Source organism: Maylandia zebra, linkage group LG1 (assembly GCF_041146795.1).
Source record: "Maylandia zebra isolate NMK-2024a linkage group LG1, Mzebra_GT3a, whole genome shotgun sequence".
Classification (NCBI taxonomy): Eukaryota; Metazoa; Chordata; class Actinopteri; order Cichliformes; family Cichlidae; genus Maylandia; species Maylandia zebra.
Window position 1 is genome coordinate 22,997,673 of NC_135167.1, and position 21,517 is coordinate 23,019,189.

Consider the following 21,517-nt stretch of genomic DNA (forward strand, 5'->3'; position numbering starts at 1 on the left):
AATGGGTCTACTGTGTTAAGAAAAGAACAAAAGCTGCTGCTCACCAAGTCTTTCCGTGTGTCTGCTTTATGCCACGCCCACATTTGTGATGTCACGTTAGGTATTTTTCATCACCTGTCAAAAGATTTGCGTTCATCGCCCACTGGGGTGTGGTCAGGAGTGAATCATGCTCGAAACTTTCAGGATACAGAGAAGCAGTGCAGCTGCAGTTTTCTGCATTTATGGAGGCTCAAAATGTGATGCAGCTCACCAGTAGGGGGTGGCAGAGAGAGCGCTCATATCAGACGTCAACAAAAAGCCAAATAAAGTTTCCTCTGGCTGGCCCTTGTTATGACAGTACATATTAATGTAATCGTCCTTTGAGCTATGTCTGTGGAGGCTGAGAGAAGCTGTTAAATGGAGAGTTCTCCGCCCCTCAGGTTGGTAAATGGTGATATGGAATCTAGGTTTGGATTCTAGCCAACGAGACCTTCAGTGGGCTATATGCATGGCACAAAAATATCCCTACTCTCATTGTCAGCATCAGCAGTAAACATAATAAAATCAAACCTCTGTGCTTAAAACTAAATATGGCATTACTAATATACAACATTTGAAGCTGCTATCTAAGGTGTACGTTTGGACGAATTAAAGAAAGGACATTTGTACACTAAAGCGAGGTGGAATATTGGTAAAGCTATGTGTCTTATGTATGTATGATATATCATAGTTTTACACGAGTAGTCGTCTAGTAAAAGGATAGGGTAACAAATACACACGCAGTGACTTTAGAATGTGACTGAACATTCCGAGTTCACAGTTTTACGAGGTTTCCCTGAATGCATCACGACACTGGCAGCTAGCCTAGCCGGCTAACTTGGCTAATCTGATTTATCGTCTCAGTTAAGCGCACATAACGCCAGCCAGGATTACCAAATTTAGTTTTCAGTATTTTTCCTTTTAGCTAACTATCTCCCTAACGCCAAACATCCTCCTAGTTCAATAATGGCATCGCTTGGGGAGCCCGTGCGATTGGAAAGAGGTGAAGTTAATTAGCTAGCTAGCTTTAGCTTAAAAATATTTGTTGTGATATGCGGGCGACATAAACCTAGCCTAGCTAGCATTAGCTCATTAAAGCAAGCGGTTTATTTTTTTGTCTGTGTACTCTGTTTTATGGTGGGATAACGATAGAATAGACATCTTGCGGTTAATTCTTGTATGATTATGTATATATAGTCACCCAGCTAAAGCAGCCACAGCTATTACGGCTACATTTTTGTACTTAGTACATTAGCCACCTAGCTAATATTAATGACAACAGACAGTGATTAGTCAATCTGGCTGGTTTGTTCACTGTATCTTACCATAAAAGAAAGAATATTTTAGTTACCCTGGTTGTATCATTATATTCATTTTTGTGACCTGTCTGTAAATAACAAGTTCTGGGTGTGTGTTGCTGAAATGTGCAGAGGAAGCCCAGATTTGTGTGATAGTTTAAACTTACGGGTTACACAAATACACACGTAAACCTTCACGATTAGAAATATTTAATAAAATTACAAATGCTTATGAATTCATTGCTATTAACGTAAGCTGTACATTCACAAAAACAAAATAAACAAAACAAAAACGTGATGCCTGGTGCCTTGAATTTACTTCATGTTACTCTGAGAGTTGCTTTATTATTGCATTATAGCGATTTGTACTAATTGTAGTATGTTCTGGTGACCGTGGGAGTCAAGCTTGTCCGGAGCATATCTATAATCAGAACAAATGTAGTGCAAGTAAATGTGCTCTGACACTGATGTGGGAAACTCTCACTGCCAATGCTAAAATCTACATTTGCAGGCCTCAGTAATGGTTATGTACATGTTCTTGTTGACAGATATCAACCGTGCTATTGAATTGCTTGATAAACTCCAGAGGACAGGGGAAGTGCCTCCCCAGAAGCTGCAGGCACTGCAGAGGGTCCTACAGAGTGAATTCTGTAATGCTGTCAGAGAAGTGAGTCTCTTTCGTTTTGTATCATTCACTTATCAAACACTTAATTAAGAGACATTAGTTCACAGTTTGGAGCTTAACCCTCTGCATCCCAATAGGATTCCCAATAGAATACTCCAGAATTAAGAAAAAGAGTGGAAGTCTGGTAAAAAAGTTAGTTTAAATTTAATGTCCAGCTATATATGACCATTTAAGATTTGTACATTTATGTTTTCAACATCTCTTTATCATTACTTCTTTGTCCTCCTCTTCTTCATCTGGCACATCCACCCCTCCTCTCTGCTCCCTAACCTCCAACTCATTCTCGTTTTCCTCACCTCACGCCTCATCCCCGCAACTGAAATTGAGACTCTAACATAATAAAACATGCATAAACATACTTATTCGTTCCCGATAATATAACTAACTAAATAACTAAAAGTGTACTGCCACTTTGGGACAGCTGATAGCCAGACGGCTATAAGAACAAAAGCTAGTGTATACCAGATAACATTAAGCTAGAGAGTCTGAACAATCACATTTCCCTTTGATAAACATTTTCACATCATATAAGTCCCCTTTTACAAAGTTTTGCAGCCTCCTCGAAATTGATGTGATCGAATGCTGTAAATAGTGGACTGACAACCGACACTGTTTACAGATGTACGTCAGCCATAGTGTGAAATAAAATGTAAAATATTGCAAAATACTTAAATTGCACAGCCATTTCTTTTTCCCCCCAGATTTATTCAAATTTTTAAAGTATACTGTGTCCAAAAGTGTTTGTGACAGTAGTAGAAATATGCTGGCTGCCCACAGCTTTTATGGGTTATAGAAGATTAACCCTTTGGTTTGGTTTGAATTCTTTGTGTTCGCCGGTTGAAATACTGTCCACTAATATCTCCTCAGGTCTATGAGCATGTGTATGAAACGGTGGACATCAACAGCAGCCCCGAGGTCAGGGCCAATGCCACAGCAAAGGTAGACAGTTGTCAGTTACTGTCTGAATACAAGATTTGGTCTTTTTGTAATCTTAATTTCAGACATTTAATTTCTTAAAATGGGTAATTTTGTGCTTTGACTGCAGTACATACAGACGAGATATCTAAACACCACTTTCCTATTTGTAGGCTACAGTGGCAGCTTTTGCAGCAAGTGAGGGACACTCACATCCACGAGTTGTGGAACTGCCCAAGACAGAAGAAGGGTTGGGTTTCAATATAATGGGCGGAAAGGAGCAAAACTCACCAATTTACATCTCACGGATCATCCCAGGAGGCATCGCTGACCGACATGGAGGCCTGAAAAGAGGGGACCAGCTTCTCTCAGTGAATGGAGTGGTGTGTGTGTAATTCACAGCATGGTTTACATTTTAGACTGAGCCTGAGCAAATTCTCTATTTCAGATTTTATTTTATTTTTTAAACAGACAGATATTAGAAATAATACATTCTTCAAAAAAAACGAATGCACAGCTAGATTTTGTTTCAGGATTTTAAAAAAAAGGAACTGCAATCACCGTGCAAAAATCTGGGTCCCATCTACTTGTAAAATCGTTGTTTATTAACTTGTTACACCATAATTTATTAATGAGAACTTTAAGGCAGGTCAACAACTCTCCCGCTCGTTAAACTCTTCTAGTAGTGCCTTAAAATTAAGCTTATTAAAGCCTAATAAACAGGGGAGTGCTATAAGAAGATATCAGCTTGTAGCTTGGAGTTGTTGGCAACAGTTTGTCCATCATAGGGACTGACAGGATTCAATCAGTGGAATTTGGATCAACAAAGAAAACCAAAAAAATCAATAAAATCCCCTTTGCTCACCTGTGCTTTTTTATTTTCAGACTATCATCATCATGTTGGTTCATTGTTAGCCATAGAGTCTGACAATGATGGCCATTTACCAGCTAAACCTTCTTCAGTAATCCATATTACCAGTGAGCTGTCAGAAAAAAACCTCAGAAACCCTGTGGAGTCTTTGGTGTCTTCTTGCCGCAATGGAAAAGCATTTCCTTATGTCAGTGACAGGAAGCTGTCAATTGTGTACGTTTAGAAATAATAATAATAATAATAATAATAATAATAATAATGATGGTAGTAATAGTACATTGATGTAAATAATGAAGGTGTCAGGTTCCTCTTGTAAAGCTCTGGAAATCTTAATGTGTTCAACATGTTTATTATGGCTTAAAGATGGACACAGTGAGTACTGATGGAACACTGAATGTAAACGTGCCATGCTATTGTCTGGAAGTGTAAATCTCAAAGTTCAGCCAATAGCAATCATCCAGTTGACTTTGTTTATTGCTCAGCTTGTTCCCTCATTAAAATTTCCAAATTGCAGGCTGTTTTATGTGAACAGCTGCTAGAGCTTATGTTGGAACTACATTCACTCCAGTACATATAAAACTCTTGTTTACTCCAAAAGTGGCCACATACCTCGTTGCTCTTGTGTTTAATAATTGGACCCAGTAGGTTAATCTGTAGAGATCATGGACTTTTATCTGTTCCTGGTGAAATCGTAAACTCAATTTCTGTTTCTTTTGCCTTCAGAGTGTGGAAGGAGAGCACCATGAGAAAGCTGTGGAACTCCTCAAAGCAGCTCAGGGCACAGTGAAGCTGGTAGTAAGGTACACCCCCAAAGTCCTAGAGGAAATGGAGTCACGCTTTGAGAAAATGAGGTCGGCGAAGCGCCGGCAACAGAACAACTTTCCCAAGTAGGATTTTCCCATGTTGATGCCCAGCTCCCGTGTCTCTCCTTCTTTAGCCTTCTGGCCATCTGTTCTGATCCCTTTCTCATCTCCCCGCCCCTGAAAAAAGAACAAAAAAAGAACACGCTCATGTTTAGTTTTAGCTCATACATACTGTATATTGCGCTTCTGCCCTTTTCTTTAGCATTTTGATATTCAGCATCGTGTATTGTACTAGACACTACAACTCTAGACGAACACTAGGAAGATCACGATTGTCAGTGTGTGTCACACCATGTGCATTATTTTTGAATTGACAATTTGAATGCAACTTCTGAGACAAACTATACAACTGCTTTGACTGAAAAGGTAGTGTTTTTCAGTGATTTATCAGAGCCACTACCAAGTGCCTCAGGGCAAACACATTTATCTTATGTACTGTTTTTTCGTTTCTCTTCTTTCTTTAGCCGTTTAAATTTCTGGAAATTAAACTATTGTGGCAGGAATTAATTCATGCTTTTCACCTGTTTTCTCAGAGACCGTAGCTTTAGAGGTGCTGACGACAGTCTAAATTAGTTAAAAAGTGATAAGTTGTTAGATTGGTATTATGGCTACCCTACAAAAAGTAGCAAAAGTGCTGGATTATGTTTGAGCGTTCTCTAGGCTTACCCTGCAAGACTTTAACATCATGCCACGCTATAAAAAGCTCCAGTAAGTGATGTAATGGGGTCTCAGCAACTTGTGAACTAAATAGCTGACACCACAAAGACTCGCACATTTATCAAAAAAAAAATAAACCCTCGAAACTCTGGAGTCAGTATGACATGAGATGAAAGTCAGTTATTTTGTTTTGACATAAATGAGGAATGTACTGTGTCACATTTTTACTCTGCCAGTGACAGAACTTGATAAGAAGTCAGTTATCCAGTGACCATCAGAATAAGATAAAATTAGGCATTTGTAAAATTCAGCTAGTCAGATGCCTACAGTCTCTGTAAGGCCCTGGTCATGCAAGCCTAGAAACCAAGCTGTGACCCCCTGGCAACCACCGATCATTAGGGAAAAATGTATATTATCCAGCCGATTGGAGATTGTTTGCTGGAGATTGCTGGCTATCTGTGAAATCGACTGCTACAGCCTCAGTCACAAAGGCTCAGAGGCTTGTTAAAATAAGTGTGCTCCCCAACCGGCTGGCAAGTAGTTGCTGCCAGCGACTACGTGAAATGATTAACAAAGAGGTTTGGTTGCTAGCTTATTGCTGTGGTTACTTACAGTTTGCATGGATAATACCAACTTAGCTCCAAATACTCGCCAACTGTTCACTGAGTGAAATTTCAAAAACTGTGACACAAACCAGAAGCTGATCCATTTGCGCCTTTTAAAACATGTTGACAGCAATAGTAAGACACAACTTTTACTTTGAAGGTGAAAGTTCTCCAAACTTGCACTCCCTCAAGTTTCACTATCGCTCAGCGAGTAATTGGCGAGTGTCTGAGATTTTTGGTGCAGCGCCCTCTTCGGAGCTCATTTCCCCCTGCTTGCAAGCAATCACCAACTAGTCAAGGAATACACGTTTTCCCCCTAGCAACCAGAGGACACCAAGGGGTTGCCAACCAGCCTCTAAGCCCGTGTGACCAAAACTTCAGTCACATTAATGCAGCATGTGAGTTTTGATCACTTGTTCAATGAATGAAATGTTAGTACACATACTGTATATAACCTCTACAGTGTTTGGTGTATTATGCTGTAAATGTGCTGCAGTGACATATATCTATTTGTAATCTTTCATCAGTTTTTTTTATTACATTTTGTAACTTAACATCTAGCAAGGGAGTCGTAAATCAAACATTCGCTTAACCTGACGTTTTTTTATTCACATATCGCATTCATGTTAAAGAACAAAAGACGATACAGGTGCTTGGGTAAGATCTATCGACAGCTACTTTTAAAAAAACCATTTTTTGATGCTTGTAAAATGTTAATAAAATGTTAGTAAAGCCCATATTTCAATAATTTACAGCAATAATTTCAAACTTGGTCTTGCCTGCATGTTATTACCAATTCATTTTCCATTCATCTTTGCGCAAATAAGTTTTTTTCTTTTTTCTTTTTTAGGTGGGTTGGGCACAAATGTACTCATATATAATATACAAAATGCATATCATAAAAATGAGAAACACTTTATTACCAAATACTGCCAAACAATCAAGTTTGTTCTGATGTGAATTGTTAAGCAGGCAAATCACAAAACAGTCTTAATTGTCTACTGTATATTTTAATGTGTAGGCTGCCACAGTTACACTTATTCATGTTCCACATTTTATAGTTATGAAGTGGCTGCATGTTTAGCTACTGTGTTGATAGTCATCTTAGGGAAATCTTCATTCAGCATCTCAGTCAAACAAGTCCACAAGTCTTGGTTTTCTCTTAAAAATAAAATGTATTGTTTAAATTAAAAAAATCAACTCACTAGATGTCTAATCATCCACCTTTTTTGGCAAAATGTCTACAGGACAGATTTAACTTCAAAGATTTATTCCTAGAGGTTTTTTGTTTGCAGGGTAGTTCTAATAATATGTGTACAGAATTATGGAAACCAGGCTTTTGCTGACTAAGCCATACTATTGTCCAGTCTCAGGATCAACACCTGGCATTATTGAGACAGGAAGGTAGTAACGTAACGGTAGTGATTCCTATCGGTGTAGATTAACCATCCGATGCCAAACTGTTCTTCAGAAGCGAACCGTTTTATCGAGAGGGAGTCTTATGAGCATGCCGCTGATTGGCGTGTGCGGGCACGATAGATGTGTGCTGTCTGGTTCTTGTGACCATGTCATCTGAAATGAGGTCACTTTGAGTTTCCGTTTGCCTGGTTAGCTGCTCCACAGCTGTTTGTATTTCCATCTGTTTCTTTTATTACTTTATCCACCGTCTCCTGGCGTACTCTGATGTTCCCCAAGTTACTAACAAATCATAAATGGGATGTTCAGAGGTCCATCGGTACTGTTTTTGGGAGGATAAAATCTAAAATCCGGCTTCTGAGCTTTTGGTAATCGATCCTTTAAGTTTTAAAAGACTCGTAAAAAGATTACTGTAGATTAAATCCGTTGAAATGAATCACTGGTTAAAAAGCAGTACCTTTTATTAGTTGAAAGTGGCGTGCTAGTGTTGATGATTTGAATGTCTCTGCACGTTTCCCTCACATCAACTTGCTCAGCTGTTGCTTTGATTAGCAGGTTTTTGTAAGTCAGTGAAAGGGGTCATCGACTCTCATCTGATCGTATGGTACTTAAATAATGCTTTAAATATCACAAGAAATGACGACACATGACGAGTACAGGTAAAATTTGGTGGGTGAATCCCCTGTAATCCATTTATCTTTATGAAGACAGCTGAGTTGAAGGTCAAAGTCTCAAGTAAAACACGCTGCAAATATGGAATGCACATCAATTATCTATGCAAGGTCTTTAAAAAAAAACCTTTGTTGGTGCAAAATAGTTGTCATTTTCCTCCAGAATGTTATTAAACTTACAACAATAAGGCTGTGTAGACGAATGTCTAATGAAATATGACATTCAGCAGGATTTTGAGAAGAGTTGCATGTAATTGGATGATCCTATGAGATGTTTACAAATTTTGGGAGGTTTTTTGTTTGTTTTTTTGATGTAACATACTGATTACCATGAAGGAGTCAAAGAAGGCAATTGGCAAAACTTTGGGAGATGGCTCTCTATTAAACATTCATAAGCAGTAGTTAACAGGCTATAATGTAGTTGTAAACTAAAAGTTGTCATCAATGTGATGTATTCTCAAATTGTGACAGGCAATAGAATAAAAATATTTAAAAACATTAGAAATGTTCTTACGTGTCCTTACAACTACAGTATAGTGTGGGTTTGTTGGTTACTTGTACACTGCTGTACACACTAAAATGCTAAATAGTGGGATTTAAATAAGCGTTCCTGAATAGTTTCACGTAACAGTTTATTTAAACTACATTGATTATGCTTTTGTTTGGAGGCAGAACATTTAGCACAGCAGTCGGGGTGTACATAAAAGACTTAATATGATGTATAGTTTGTCCCTTGATTGTGCTTTAACTAACATTAGCTAGCTAGATTCACTTCTCACGCACATACAAACATGTATAGTAAATCAGGAAAAAAATGTAATGAGACTTGGTATTGATATTGCACACTCTCCACTGAATGTCACTGACTATAGTCTGATTTTAGTTACAAACCTTTGGTGAGGTAAACCTTCAACTTTCTACCCGTTTTCATTGTGTATTGGTCAATAGAGTATTTTTTTATAATGGTTTTCTTTTTTTGATATTTTTCTCAATTTTTATAAGTGATTTTCCTAAAAAAAAATCAGATACCAGGAATGATTGGTACTTCCATTTTGACTGTGTACCAGGGCCATATCAGCGCAGCGTCTCTGAAAAGCGGGGCAGATGTGGGACAGATTAACTGTCACAGATCAGCTCCTCTTTTCTGAGCTCTGCACTGATCTCTCCTTTCTTTCTAGGACCGAGACCAAACTTAAAATGTTGATACTGTTTTAGTCGTTGCTTATTTATGATTGCCTGTAGATAGTGTTGTGTTATTTTATGTTCTCTAGTCTGTTTATCTAATTTACTGTGTTACATTGATGTGGAATGTAAAATGTTGTGATGTAGAACATAATAGTTGGACAGGAGGCTCAATAAACCGTGCTTAAGTTTATGACTTTTAAACGTGTTTTTCCACTATCTGTTACACGTTACATTCATTTTTAGAAAGAAAGACACATCTCTGTCACTCTTGTGGTACAAGGTAGGTGTCAAAAAGGTAAATCTATAAAGAAAAGAGTAGTATGGCAGCAGCGCAGCATGAAAAAGGTGGGTCATGTGATCAGAAATGGTAACATGGACCCTTCAGGGAATTCACAAGGCAAATTTGAAAGTGCTGTTGAGGGTGCTGGAGCCAGTTGCTAGTCTATTGCAGGCCTAGCAGAGAGAGAAAGACAGCCATTCACACTCCCATTTAAACTTTGGGCCAATTTAGTCATCAGTTAACCTAACATGCATGTCTTTGGAGCTGGAAGGCACAAAGAGAATGTGCAAGCTCCACGTAGAAATCTGTTCATCTCATCTGCAAATGATTTCTGCAATGCGGATACTTTCTAAGAGCAAAGACACAGGGAATAAGGAAAACTCTGGAAGATGAACTGATGGTTCCTGCTGTCAGAAGAGGTGCAGTCTCAGCAGGTTTTAGCTGCTTGTGTTCTGCTAACCCTGCATGCAAAATAGTACAAAAATAATGAAGCAAAAATAACATCTTCTTTCCGTTGCTCTCTTCAGGGGTCCGCCTCCATCTCACCCTATCAAACATCCTCCAGTCCACTGTGTGTCCTTCTTCACTGCATCCATGAACAATCCTCCTTTCCTGGTAGCTCCATCTTAAACATCCTCTGTCATTTCTTATCCTTTCCATTATGGTCACTCCCGTCTTTTTAACTCTGCCACCTCCAGCTTACCCTGCTGTTTTATTGTCAGTGCCACCATCTCCAAACCAAACCATACATCACAGCAGGTCTCATCTTATAAACTTTCACTTTTTCTGCTGTCCTTCTCTCACACTCACCCCTTTTCTACACCCTGCCTGCACTCTCCTCTTCACATCTCTTGTGCGATTAAAATCAATTTAATTAAATTTTATTTATATAGCACCAAATCCCAACAACAGTTGCCTTGAGGCGCTGTAAAGTAAAGATTCTACAATGATAGCTAGAGAGAAAACCACAGTAATCATAACCCCCCTATGAGCAGGCACTTTGGTGACAGTGGGAAGGAAAAACTCCCTTTTAACAATAAGAAACCTCCGGCAGAACCAGGCTAACATAAGGACGGCCATCTACAGTCTCCAGTGGAGGGTGAGGGGAGGAAGACAGGACAAAAAACACACTGTGGAAAAGAGGCCCTGTCCGTTGCTTCGGATGGCCCCTAGGTTTTCAAACTCAACTGAACTAATGCAGTTACACTGGTCTCATTAAGCATTTTTAGTTGATAAAACTAAGTATTTGAGGTATTTTTAATTTGGAAATTAAACCTCGTCTGCTTACTTGTTCACTAGATGGAAAAATGTCCATTGCATAAGCAAAAAAACTGTAAATAGAAAAGCACTGGCCTTTCTATCAGCTAAAAAGAAGAGACACTAATCAACCAGCATGAGTCAGTGTGGAGAACTGAACTATCAGTGGAGGAAGCAGCTGTGATTTCCCAGCTCAACAAAACAAATATTGGCCTGGTGATCTTTATGGACCCTGGCAATATTTATGTTTTTTTTATTGCATAGTTGTTGTTATTTCTCTCTTTTCTTTCACTCCAGGATGTTTAATTATTTTTTGAAACATGTAGCACTACTTGTTATGGCATAGAGGAAATGGTCAAATATTTGCTTTCACATACTTCCAGATCATCACCAAAACTAAAAGGTAAGGAAACGTGGTCGGAGCATTATGGAAATACCCAAATGGATGTGAAAGTAGAACATAAAAATAAAATCACAACCATGACAATCATGAGTAAGTTCAGAATTCCATTTAAAACTGTATTAATCATTAGATGCATATAGAAAAATCAAGTAGCATAGAAACTGGAAATTCGTTGTCTGAATAAACGGCTTTCGTGTGAATGTGATTCATAAGCCTTTTTCACAGCAGCTATTTTGACTTCTCTAATATAACCAACTATGGCTCTATGCCACAAACATATAGACATACTATGTGGCAGGTTGAAATTAATTTCTGACGTCACACAATCACACAAAGAGAGACACGGCCATCAGGGGTAGAGCGAAATGCATAGGATAACAGAGGGGAACAAAGTAAAGGAACGAATGACATGACTGCGTGAAGGTCAGCAGTTCTTTTGTGTCCATCGTTTTCCTTTATATTCGAAACATATTCAATATGAGTCATCTCTGTGGGCTGATTGCTCCAGAGGGCGGAGGAGCTGACACTCATTGATATCCAGAGATATTTTCTGTTGGCTCCTTCCACAAAAAAGGAAAGATAAAGTACAAATCCATAAAACAAGTATTTCCTAAGGTTTTTTCAATGCAAAGATAAATTGTTAACATTCACAAATATCAAGGCTAATAATACACTATACAGACAAAGGTATTGGGCCACACTTCTTAATCTTTGAAATTTTAAAAGTAAACATTAAAAGGTTCTATTGGGGCTTGTAGTAAAAAGCACCTAAGCCACCAACACTCTGCAGACTCAGAAACTGCAGCGCTCCAAACCTCTGGCATTAACATCAACATGAAGACTGTGCACAGGTAGCTTTGAGGTACAAATCGCCATGAATGATGAAATCCAGAAATAAATGCTTACTCACTAAATGTTATACATCCAAGATCGTTTAAGACAACAGTCTGCCTATCTGACAAGTATCCCTCAGGTAACTCCTGCAAGTTTGCTGCTCTTGTCAGTATTAAGTAGTCTTTGCACCCCATCCAGACTGTATATGTCTGAGAGGAAGGAGGTCTGTAACAAGAGCTCGGGCCTGTTCTCCTGGAACCAAGCAGCGCACGTGACAGCAATTCATTAGAGCTGGTTGTTCACACTACAGCTTGAGAGCACAGCACAGCTGCTGCCTTCTCATGGCATTGACGCCATCCGTCGCAGGCTCTCATGTGTGGATGGTTCACTTCGTCTCTTCTGGCAACTGAAATCAATCACACCCAGGACCAAACGCAGCAGCAGCGGGGACAGAAGAAGAGGCAGGAAGCCAAACCGGACCAGGAGCCAAGTGAGCAGTAGCAGCAGACAAGGAGGAAGAAGCTGATTCATGTTCATATACAGTGTAACACACACTGAAATGGTTAGAGGAGAGCTGCTGCAGAGTCACGAAAGCACAAAGCTTCATGTGCAAAAAGATGCAGATGATTTATAGATATTATCTGATTATTATCTTATCTTATACATGAGTATTGACCCAAATAATGAGGTGGGGATGGACTTCTGCAAACAGCACCAGAAGAAGGCTGATAAAAGTCTCCTGGATGAGATACAAATATGGATTCCCAGTAACCTTTGTGGATCATTTAAGATTTTATTTACTTTTCCTGTTTAACTGGACAGAGTGCAAATTAAAAAACAAGCGAACTATAATTTAATGTTGCACTATGCTGAAATAAATCTCAGAGGTTCGTTCCCACCCATCTTGAAAAATCACAAGATTAAAATAATACATCTACATAAATGTCTTTACTGCTTTTCTTCTTGTTTAGTTCCTCACTATCTAACAGGGTTATGATTAGGCTTTACAAACGTCTCTAATACTGTATTATTAGTTAATTAGCAATTGATTACTATTATGCATTATATTAGGCACTATGTTAACAAAAAACAGCTGTGTTTTGCGACATTGATTTGTCCATATTGTAACCCTGGCTCACTGGAAGTTAGTTCCAAAGAAACTCGGCCCACAACTTGTAAACTTTTACATTTATTCACAGTTGGTCAAGTTTCATATATAATAATTTATAATCAAAGAAAAATGTCCACAGGATGTCCACTCTAGGCCTCCAAGTGTCCACAGCCAAACCACTCATATACTCAGTACAGGAGCCTCTCAAGGTTGCGGCTGGAGCCCTTCTCTTTACTCTACATACTCTGTATGCATATGACTGCACACTGCGTTGTAACACAAAACCCAACACTGAGTCCACAGACAATGCCATGGCGGGGCTGATCAGTGGAGGAGATGACTCTGCCTGCAGAGGTTCAGAAGATGACAGGCTGATGTGCTAAAAACAAGTTGGTTCTAAATACCAACAGGACCAGAGAGCTGATAATTGATTTCAGGAGAAGTCAGAATGGCCACTTACCACTGAACATACAGTGCTGTTCTCAGGAAACAGTCTGTGTTATGCTTATTTAATGAGGCGGTGCGTGTTGTGTGTCCATGTGAGGTCCCTGAAACCGGAGACTCTCTAGACGCCCTTATGTATACAGTGCTGTGAAAAAGTATTTGCCCTCTTCCTGATTTCTGTCTTTTTTTCATATTTGTTCACAACACATATATGGAAAAGGGTTGGAGAGAGTGTCAAGTTTCAGGGGCCTCACACAGACACACAACACACACTGCCTCGTCACAAAAAGTACAACATAGACTGTTTCCTGAGAACTCCTGAGAAATTAATTTTCAAGGAAGTGTAGTGTCACTTTTTTTTTTTACACAGCGACATTAAAGTAACCTTGATTATTGTAAAAGTGACATTTCATCCAGCGCTTCATATCAATAAAGCATGTAGTTACAAGCTCCAAATCTTTTATACAGGATATGAGTACATCAGAGGGACAGCTTAGTTTGAACGGTTTGAAAGCAAAGTTAGAGAGACAAAGGATGTTGAATATGGAGATGCCAGTTAGGAGCAAAAGAGTAAGACCACAAAACTGATTCATAGAGTGAGAGATGGAGGACATGGAGAGGATTGGTATACCAGAGGAGGATGCAAGACATAAAGTGAAATTAAGGCAGATATTCAATCCAAGGTGAATCCAAGATCAAATCCAATCCAAGAAGAAGAAGAAGAAGAATGTATTTTTTGTGTAATATTTCGCGTTAGGTAAAGTTTTTACACCGAGGTTGCAAACACACTCCTGAGCAGCAGGCCTCGCCTCGGTTCCTGCTTACTTTTAATGCTTTTACGAAGAAGAAAGGCTACTTTGCTTTTTTCCGGTGACGTAACTTCCTTTCTGTCCCTGCTAACCTCAGAGTGAACACGCGCTCTCCTATCTAGCTCAAGTAAGTTTGGTTTTAAAACGTAAATAACGTATTAAACACTGAGAAAATAACTGAGCCACCCAGATAAGCATGTACACTTTCAGCCCAGGCATTTTAAGAATATTAAAGAGCGTTTAGCCAACATTAATTCCTTTCTTTGGCTCCCGGAGCTTACGCTAGGTTGGCTAATGGTAGCGGAGAGCCGCATGGGTGTTAAAATTATGCCGTGTTTTCCCACATTGTCGCATTTTTGAGGATTTATAGAGGTAGAGAAAACAGTATTTTAGTAGAAGCATATTCAATATTCGAAAATATGTAGTTTTTAGATGAGTGGACGATGGGTATCGGCTGTAAAGTAAAGCAGCGAACTTCTGTTTTACTGAAAATCGCCGTAATAACTCAGAAATGCGTTGGGATCACAGTCCTGTAGCTGTCTAAACCCAGGAAAAAACGGACCCCTAAAGGGGTCGACCCTACGTCTTTTGATGTTTTTTGTTTGTTTGGGGGTTTTTTTGTTAAATGATGCACTAACAAGGACAGCATTTAATATTCCCCTGCTGTGGTGAAGCCATATATTTCTTATAAACTGTAACATTTTCACATAAAAATCAGAGATTGAGCTTTTGAGGCATACCATAACTTTCTCCAGGCTTTGATTTTTATATAAAAATTTAGCATATGCTGATAATGAAGAAAAATTAACATGTTGTATGAGTTGTTGTGTTTCCACTTTTGTTAATGCAAAAACAGATTGTCTGAACTTTAGACATAACTCATTTTCCTGTGTCCATAAAAACATCCCGCATGGTTACTAATGTTTCCAGTAAACTTGGTGTTTCAGGATGCGTTACGTTGCTGCTTACCTGCTGGCTGCCCTCGGTGGCAATGAAAACCCTGATGCCAAGGACATCAAGAAGATCCTGGAGAGCGTTGGCATTGAAACCGATGACACACGCCTCGACAAGGTACACAGCCACCTGCTCCTGTTTGTGTTTTATTACTGTTGTGGCTTCAGTTTTTCCCGGCAGCTGGTTCCTACCTTTAGGTTATGTTTATAATTGCGTCTATCTTTCTCTCTCAACAGGTTATCAGTGAGCTGAAGGGCAAGAACGTGAATGACGTTATTACCACAGGTGAGTTTCCCACAGTTTCATTTATGTGTGTGTGAGACCATGATTAATTTTGGTTTACAATTTTGTTTGGCTGAAATGTTGTTAGGTCTGAAAGTTTAGAATTAAATGGCTTCAGGCAGTATTTTAATACTGACATGGACTCCCTGCAGGGGTCTGAACTAGTTTATGATGTTGGATACTGTGACTAGTGATAAACTCATTTGACGCACAGGGAAAACAGATTTAAGGGTAAAAAAAAAAAAAGAGTTATTAAAAATATGAGTGAACTAAGCTCTCAATGCTGGATTCCTCCGTAATGGAGGATGGCACACTGTGTATGGACCACAGTTATACTGGAGAATTTGTTCATTGAAAATGGTTCATAAGGGTATTGTGTATAGACAAATTACTTATTGTATGCACAAATTATACTTCTTAATTAATTTTTATTAGTCATCTTACACACTCAGTGCAATAGGAGTAAAAAACAGAAACCCAGTAGCAAGTTTAAAAGACTAAAAAAAGAACTCATTACTAAACTACTACTAAAAAAGATACAGCGAAGAACAACAGAATGAAATATAAACGTCATAATGTAGAGTACTGCAGATGGGCAGAAAAGTGGCACAGTGTTAAAGGGTTAATATCAGTGCTACTGGTGCATGCAGCAAGTGATACTTGTAATGCAAAAACAATCCTAAAATACAGTTGGGATTAGAGCTGGGCGATATGAGATTTTTTCATATCACGATATGTTTTTTTCATTTCAGGCGATAACGATATCTATCACGATATAAGCCAAATAACTATATTTGTAAGATTTAAATGTGCCGTTGCTCACAAGTAAAATGTGAAATAATCAGCAGCTTGTTTTTATTTAAATATTTATTTCCCATAATGAGTTCAACAGGGTAGATGTACTTAAGGAACATGAGACTTTTTCAGATAAATAAAGGCAAATATTGCAAACTACACAAAAGGCAGCCGCTAAAGCGTTTAAGTTTCAAAATAGAACAAACGAAACAGACTAAATTGTCAATTCCACTTAGAAACAAAATATTAATTCTAAAAATAAATCTTAGTTTGTTTTACAGAAGAACAGACAAAACTGACTAACTTTTGTCAAAATCAAATAAACTGAGAACTAAAAGGAAATTCTCAATCTCTCCTTGTTGTATAGCTGAGCTTTTCAAACAGTTTTAACAGTTACTTTAGTCTGACAAAAGCCGAATGACGAATTAGCGCTTCCAGTCAGAGACTGAGGCTACGTCCACGGGTACACGGGTATTTTTGAAAACGGAGATTTTCCGTTTTCGTTTTAAAAAATAATCCCGTCCACACATAAAGGCAGAAATGAAGGAAAACGCTGCTATGAACATGCCAAAGCAGCAGGTGGCGCTAGATTCCTAACCGTGCAGAAATGTTGGCCAATCAGAAGTCTAGAAGCCTCGGTGGGAAAAAGTAAACAAAGCTGGGGCATAGAAGCAGAACCGAGTCGTATGTGTGGAGGGACAGTAACTGTGTGTATATGTAAGCATTTAAACACTGCAGAGAGTAGAATTAACAGTAACAGTATTGTAGAAATTCATTTCACCGAAACAATAACGTGGCGCACAGTGTGACGCATGCACCAGTTTATTGTATTTCCAGACTTGCTTTCGGCACAATTTACAGTGCACGCTACTCTGTTTTTTGTCAGACTTGAAATAGCCGAAATACCTTCACACTACGGAACTTCTTTGGCTCTTCCGTTCGACAATCTCTCCGGCATTGGAACCATCATCTGTTTTCTCTTCGGTCACGCTCGGTTGATTTTTCTAGTCGGCACACTCATTTCCTCCATTATGCGCTGGCTCCATTACCCGCTGGCTGCTTCCCAAACAAACCCACGTGCGGCTTGGCACTTGTGCTGTATGTAACAAGTCACGCGACGTGACGCTGCGGCTGTGATTGGTTCAGCTCTGCGCTACTGAATTTGGATCGGCTGACCTTTTTTTTTTTAAGAGGACAAGAGCGGCGAGGTCTATCGCGATAGCTTAATTTCTCTATCGAGTAAAAGTTATATCGCGATACATATCGTTATCGTTCTATCGCCCAGCTCTAGTTGGGATGGTGTGAGTGCAAGTTGCAAAACATCAATATTTGATTTTCTTATTTGGGTCTTCGTGATAGCTGATCTTGCACCCTATTTGTGGGCTGAAATAAAATATTTCCTGAGTGTGTCATGGTGCATTTGCTGTGATAATGAGTTTTCTTGCCATAGTTTCTATAAACCCGCAGGGCATGATATCTCACTGGACAAAGTGAATCGATTTGAATATAAGATAAGAAAAAAGTTGTATTTAATCAGATGTGTAAAGTCAGACCACATGTAATGATAACGGACCGTTTCTGACCTCTGTCTTGTTTCTGACTGCTGAGTGTCGATGTTATCACTTGTGCTTCATGTCTGCCAACTCGTGTCTCCTCAGGTTACGGTAAGCTGGCCAGCATGCCAGCAGGTGGTGCCGTAGCCGTTGCCAGCTCTGCAGCTGCTGGCTCGGGCGGAGCCGCAGCTCCTGCTGCAGGTGAGCATTGCAGCTTAGCACCTTGTTTGGCACCATCAATCATATTTGCCACTTTGTGATTTTGCCTTCACCTTGTATGCTTGTACGACTACATGGAGCCAAATAATGATCTGTTGACATGAAAGATGCATCTACACAAGTTAATCTACACAAAATCCGCACTATACTGGGTAAATACAGTGCAGGCATTTAAATTTATTCTACGGTTTTAAGTTGAATGGTTTTAGAAAAGAGGCTTTTTTTGTTTTTATATTAATACAGCAGCGTGTAAGAAACGCTCAACAAAAACTGGGAAATTCCAAAATAAAAATCAGTTGCATTTAAATATATTTTAAAACAACCGTTATATTAGGCAACCACGTGAGCAGGTTGCTGTGTCATGGTGATGACAGCAGGACGTGATGTCAAGTGCTTTTTGTTTTTCAGCTGAGGAGAAGAAAGAGGAGAAGAAGGAAGAGTCTGAGGAGTCCGATGACGACATGGGATTCGGCCTTTTCGATTAAACTCCTTGAACTGATCAATAAAGTTTTTACAAAATCCCTCTTATGCAGCTTTTCTCTTTACTTTAAAACTTGTGTGTGGGGGGGTTGTGTAATTTGACCTGATCGGGCCTATTCTTTGTTCGGGTATGTGATCTTATTCAGTTTAATGGAGAAAAAAAAACTGAAAAGGCTCTGGCTGATGAGATTGAGCCCAGTGTTCAGTAGATGGCGCTGTGGAGCCTTTGAGCGCTAAAGCAGACGACACCAAATCCTTCATTTTTGGGCTTTTGTTCAGCGGTTTGAATTATCCACGAGCTTAGACGCAGATATCCACACTTGACACCTGTGAGGCTAACACTTAAATTATTAACAGCTAGGGACAAAGTGTCACGTGACGGCGAACTGCTGCCGGCACGGCTGAAGCTGCACGTAGTCCTCTGTGCGTCAGCAGCAGTGAGCCTCAGAGGGGGAAAAGCAAAGTTGCAAAAAAAGAAGTATTAGTTTTGAGGAAAAGAAAGGATGCTGCTGCTTCAATTGCATAGCGTAAAGGTAAATAAGACAGTTGTGTAAACGATAAACGCTTCGCCGATTGAGTGTCGGCAGCCTGTCGCTATGACAACTTTACACATTAGTAAATATCTATTCGCATACATCTTAATGTTTTATAAAATACATATTTAACAAGTAAGAAGACTGTTTTGCAGTGCTTGATGTGAGTAAAACGTAAAACTACATGTATGTAAAATTCGAACGTTGGTCTAGAAATGATACTTTTATGGTTAATTCATTAGATTTTAGCAGGGAACAAACGGTTTTACAAAACAGCTCAGGTGTAATAAGCAATAATAAAATTAAAACAAACACTCTCCTGAAAGCATATATTATCAGCGTGTAAAGGTCAACACCCAGAATGTAAATTATTCACCACAGTATAAACCGCGCAGGCGTCCAGTATCAAGAGCGATTTTCTCTCATTATATGGGACCAAACATCACATGTTGTTTTTATTGACTGGGAGTTCTACTGAATGCCTCTTCCAAGTATCTAGGGTGACAAGGTGTCCTGCTTCACGTGGAGCTTAACAGCATTTTTATACCTTGAACCCTTGTCCCACATATTAGGACATTGCTCTATATTTGGCTCTTGTTTAAAAGAGACAGATAGCTCCCTAGAAAGATGTGGCTCAAATATGGATTCGTTCCTACTGAAAACTAAAGATCAAATGCTGAAATATTTGCTTCCTTGTAAAAAGCTTTAACATTTTAATTTAAAAACAATTACAGCACATTTGTTCTTTTTTATGATCTGTGCCAAAATTTTAACCGAAACACCTTGTCCGTGTTTACTTTTCAAGTTAGATACATTAAAAAAAAATTCAAACAACCTCCAAACTTTAGAAATGGGTTCCAAGCAAACATACACTCAGTGGACAATTTGTTGGGTGCACCTGTTCAACAGCTTGATAATGTAAATACCTAAAATCAGCCAATCACACCGCAGCGGCTCAGTGCAAGTAGGTTTTTAAGGATGGTCACAATGACTTGCTAGTTCAAACCAGTTCAAACCAAGCTATCATCACAATGGGGGAAGAAAGATGATTCAAGTGACTCTGAACGTGGTTGCTGGTGTCAGATAGGCTGGTCTGAGTGTTTCAGAAACTGCTGATCTATTGGGATTTTCCCACACAAACATTTCTAGGGTTTACGGAGTATGAAAAAGAGAAATTATGCAGTTTCTCTGGATGAAAAGCCTTGTTGATGTCAGAGGAGAATTGCCAGACTTGCTTCAAACTCTGGAAAACAACAGTTACCGAAATAACCACTCATTACAACAAAGGTGTGCAGAAGAGCATAACACTGGATACACAAAACCTGAAGCAGTTACACAGCGGACGACCACACTGTGTGCTACTCTTGTCTGCAAAGAATGGGAAACGGAGGCTACAATTCACACAAACTCACCAAAATTGTACAACAAAAGACTGGATAAATGTTGATCTCATGAGTCTAAATTTCTGCTCCCACATTCAGAATCCTGATCAGAATTTGGTGTAAACAAGATGAAAATACTGATCCATACTGTCTTGGATCAGTGGTTCAGACTAGCGGTAGTGGTGAAAAGATGTGGGGATATTTTTCACCATGCTTTGAGCCCCTTAATATCAACTGGGCATTATTTAAACACCACAGCCCACCTGAGTACTGTTATTGACCATGTCCATCCATTTGTGACTACAATGCACTTATTTGTGGATAGCTACTTCCAGCAGAATAATGTGCCATATCACAAAGCTTGAATCATCCCAAACTGTTTTTTTGAAGATGACAATAAGTTCACTACACAAATGATCTCCATGGACACTAGATCTCAATCCAGTAGAGCACCTTTGGGGTGTGGTGGGTCAGGAAATGTACATCATGGAGCGAGTGTGTGATGCTGTCACATCAATATGAACCAAAATCTCTGAGGAGTGTTTATAGCACCTTGTTAAATCTAGGCAATGAAGAGTTTAGCTGGTCCAAACTTGTACTAGAAATTGTGAGTGTACTCTAGATCCCAGTTTGTTGGCATCTAAGTGAGGAAAACTACACACAATGCTCCAACAAATACAATACTTAGTATGTGCAAGTAGTGTTTATTTTTTTCTCTCATTAAAAACAAAAAGTGAAGAAACAAACAAAAACAACCCTAGGGAGAGCTGGTTGCCCCTTTGGGAAACCTTGCCTTGGTAATGACACAACAAGCCTACGCTATGGATTTTTACCAAGGCAACTCCTGTGCAGGATGTCATAATGAACTTGTTAGTCATGTTCTGGTAAGTGATCATGAGACTGTTTCTTAACCTCCAATTTTCTGGAATGTTTTAATGACATAGTAAAAAAAAAATAGATGAATCATTCCACGTGATCAAAGGTGAGTCAGCAGATC

General features: G+C 39.1%; 2 protein-coding genes across 2 annotated transcripts; both read left to right on the forward strand.

The window, feature by feature from the left end:
• The first annotated feature begins 819 nt into the window (after nucleotides 1-819).
• On the forward strand, nucleotides 820-9,374 carry lin7c (lin-7 homolog C (C. elegans)). Its single transcript, XM_004543266.4, has 5 exons — nucleotides 820-1,021; nucleotides 1,865-1,983; nucleotides 2,869-2,940; nucleotides 3,090-3,299; nucleotides 4,511-9,374. The coding sequence occupies exons 1-5, from the start codon at nucleotides 985-987 to the stop codon at nucleotides 4,676-4,678; spliced, it is 606 nt and encodes a 201-aa protein (XP_004543323.1). The 5' UTR covers nucleotides 820-984; the 3' UTR covers nucleotides 4,679-9,374.
• Nucleotides 9,375-14,294: 4,920 nt separating this feature from the next.
• Nucleotides 14,295-18,646, forward strand: rplp2b (ribosomal protein, large P2b). The gene is made up of 5 exons (XM_004543267.2): nucleotides 14,295-14,449; nucleotides 15,270-15,393; nucleotides 15,513-15,561; nucleotides 18,012-18,107; nucleotides 18,534-18,646. Exons 2-5 carry the CDS (start codon nucleotides 15,271-15,273, stop codon nucleotides 18,608-18,610), a joined length of 345 nt encoding a protein of 114 aa, XP_004543324.1. The 5' UTR covers nucleotides 14,295-14,449; nucleotide 15,270; the 3' UTR covers nucleotides 18,611-18,646.
• Nucleotides 18,647-21,517: the final 2,871 nt, after the last annotated feature.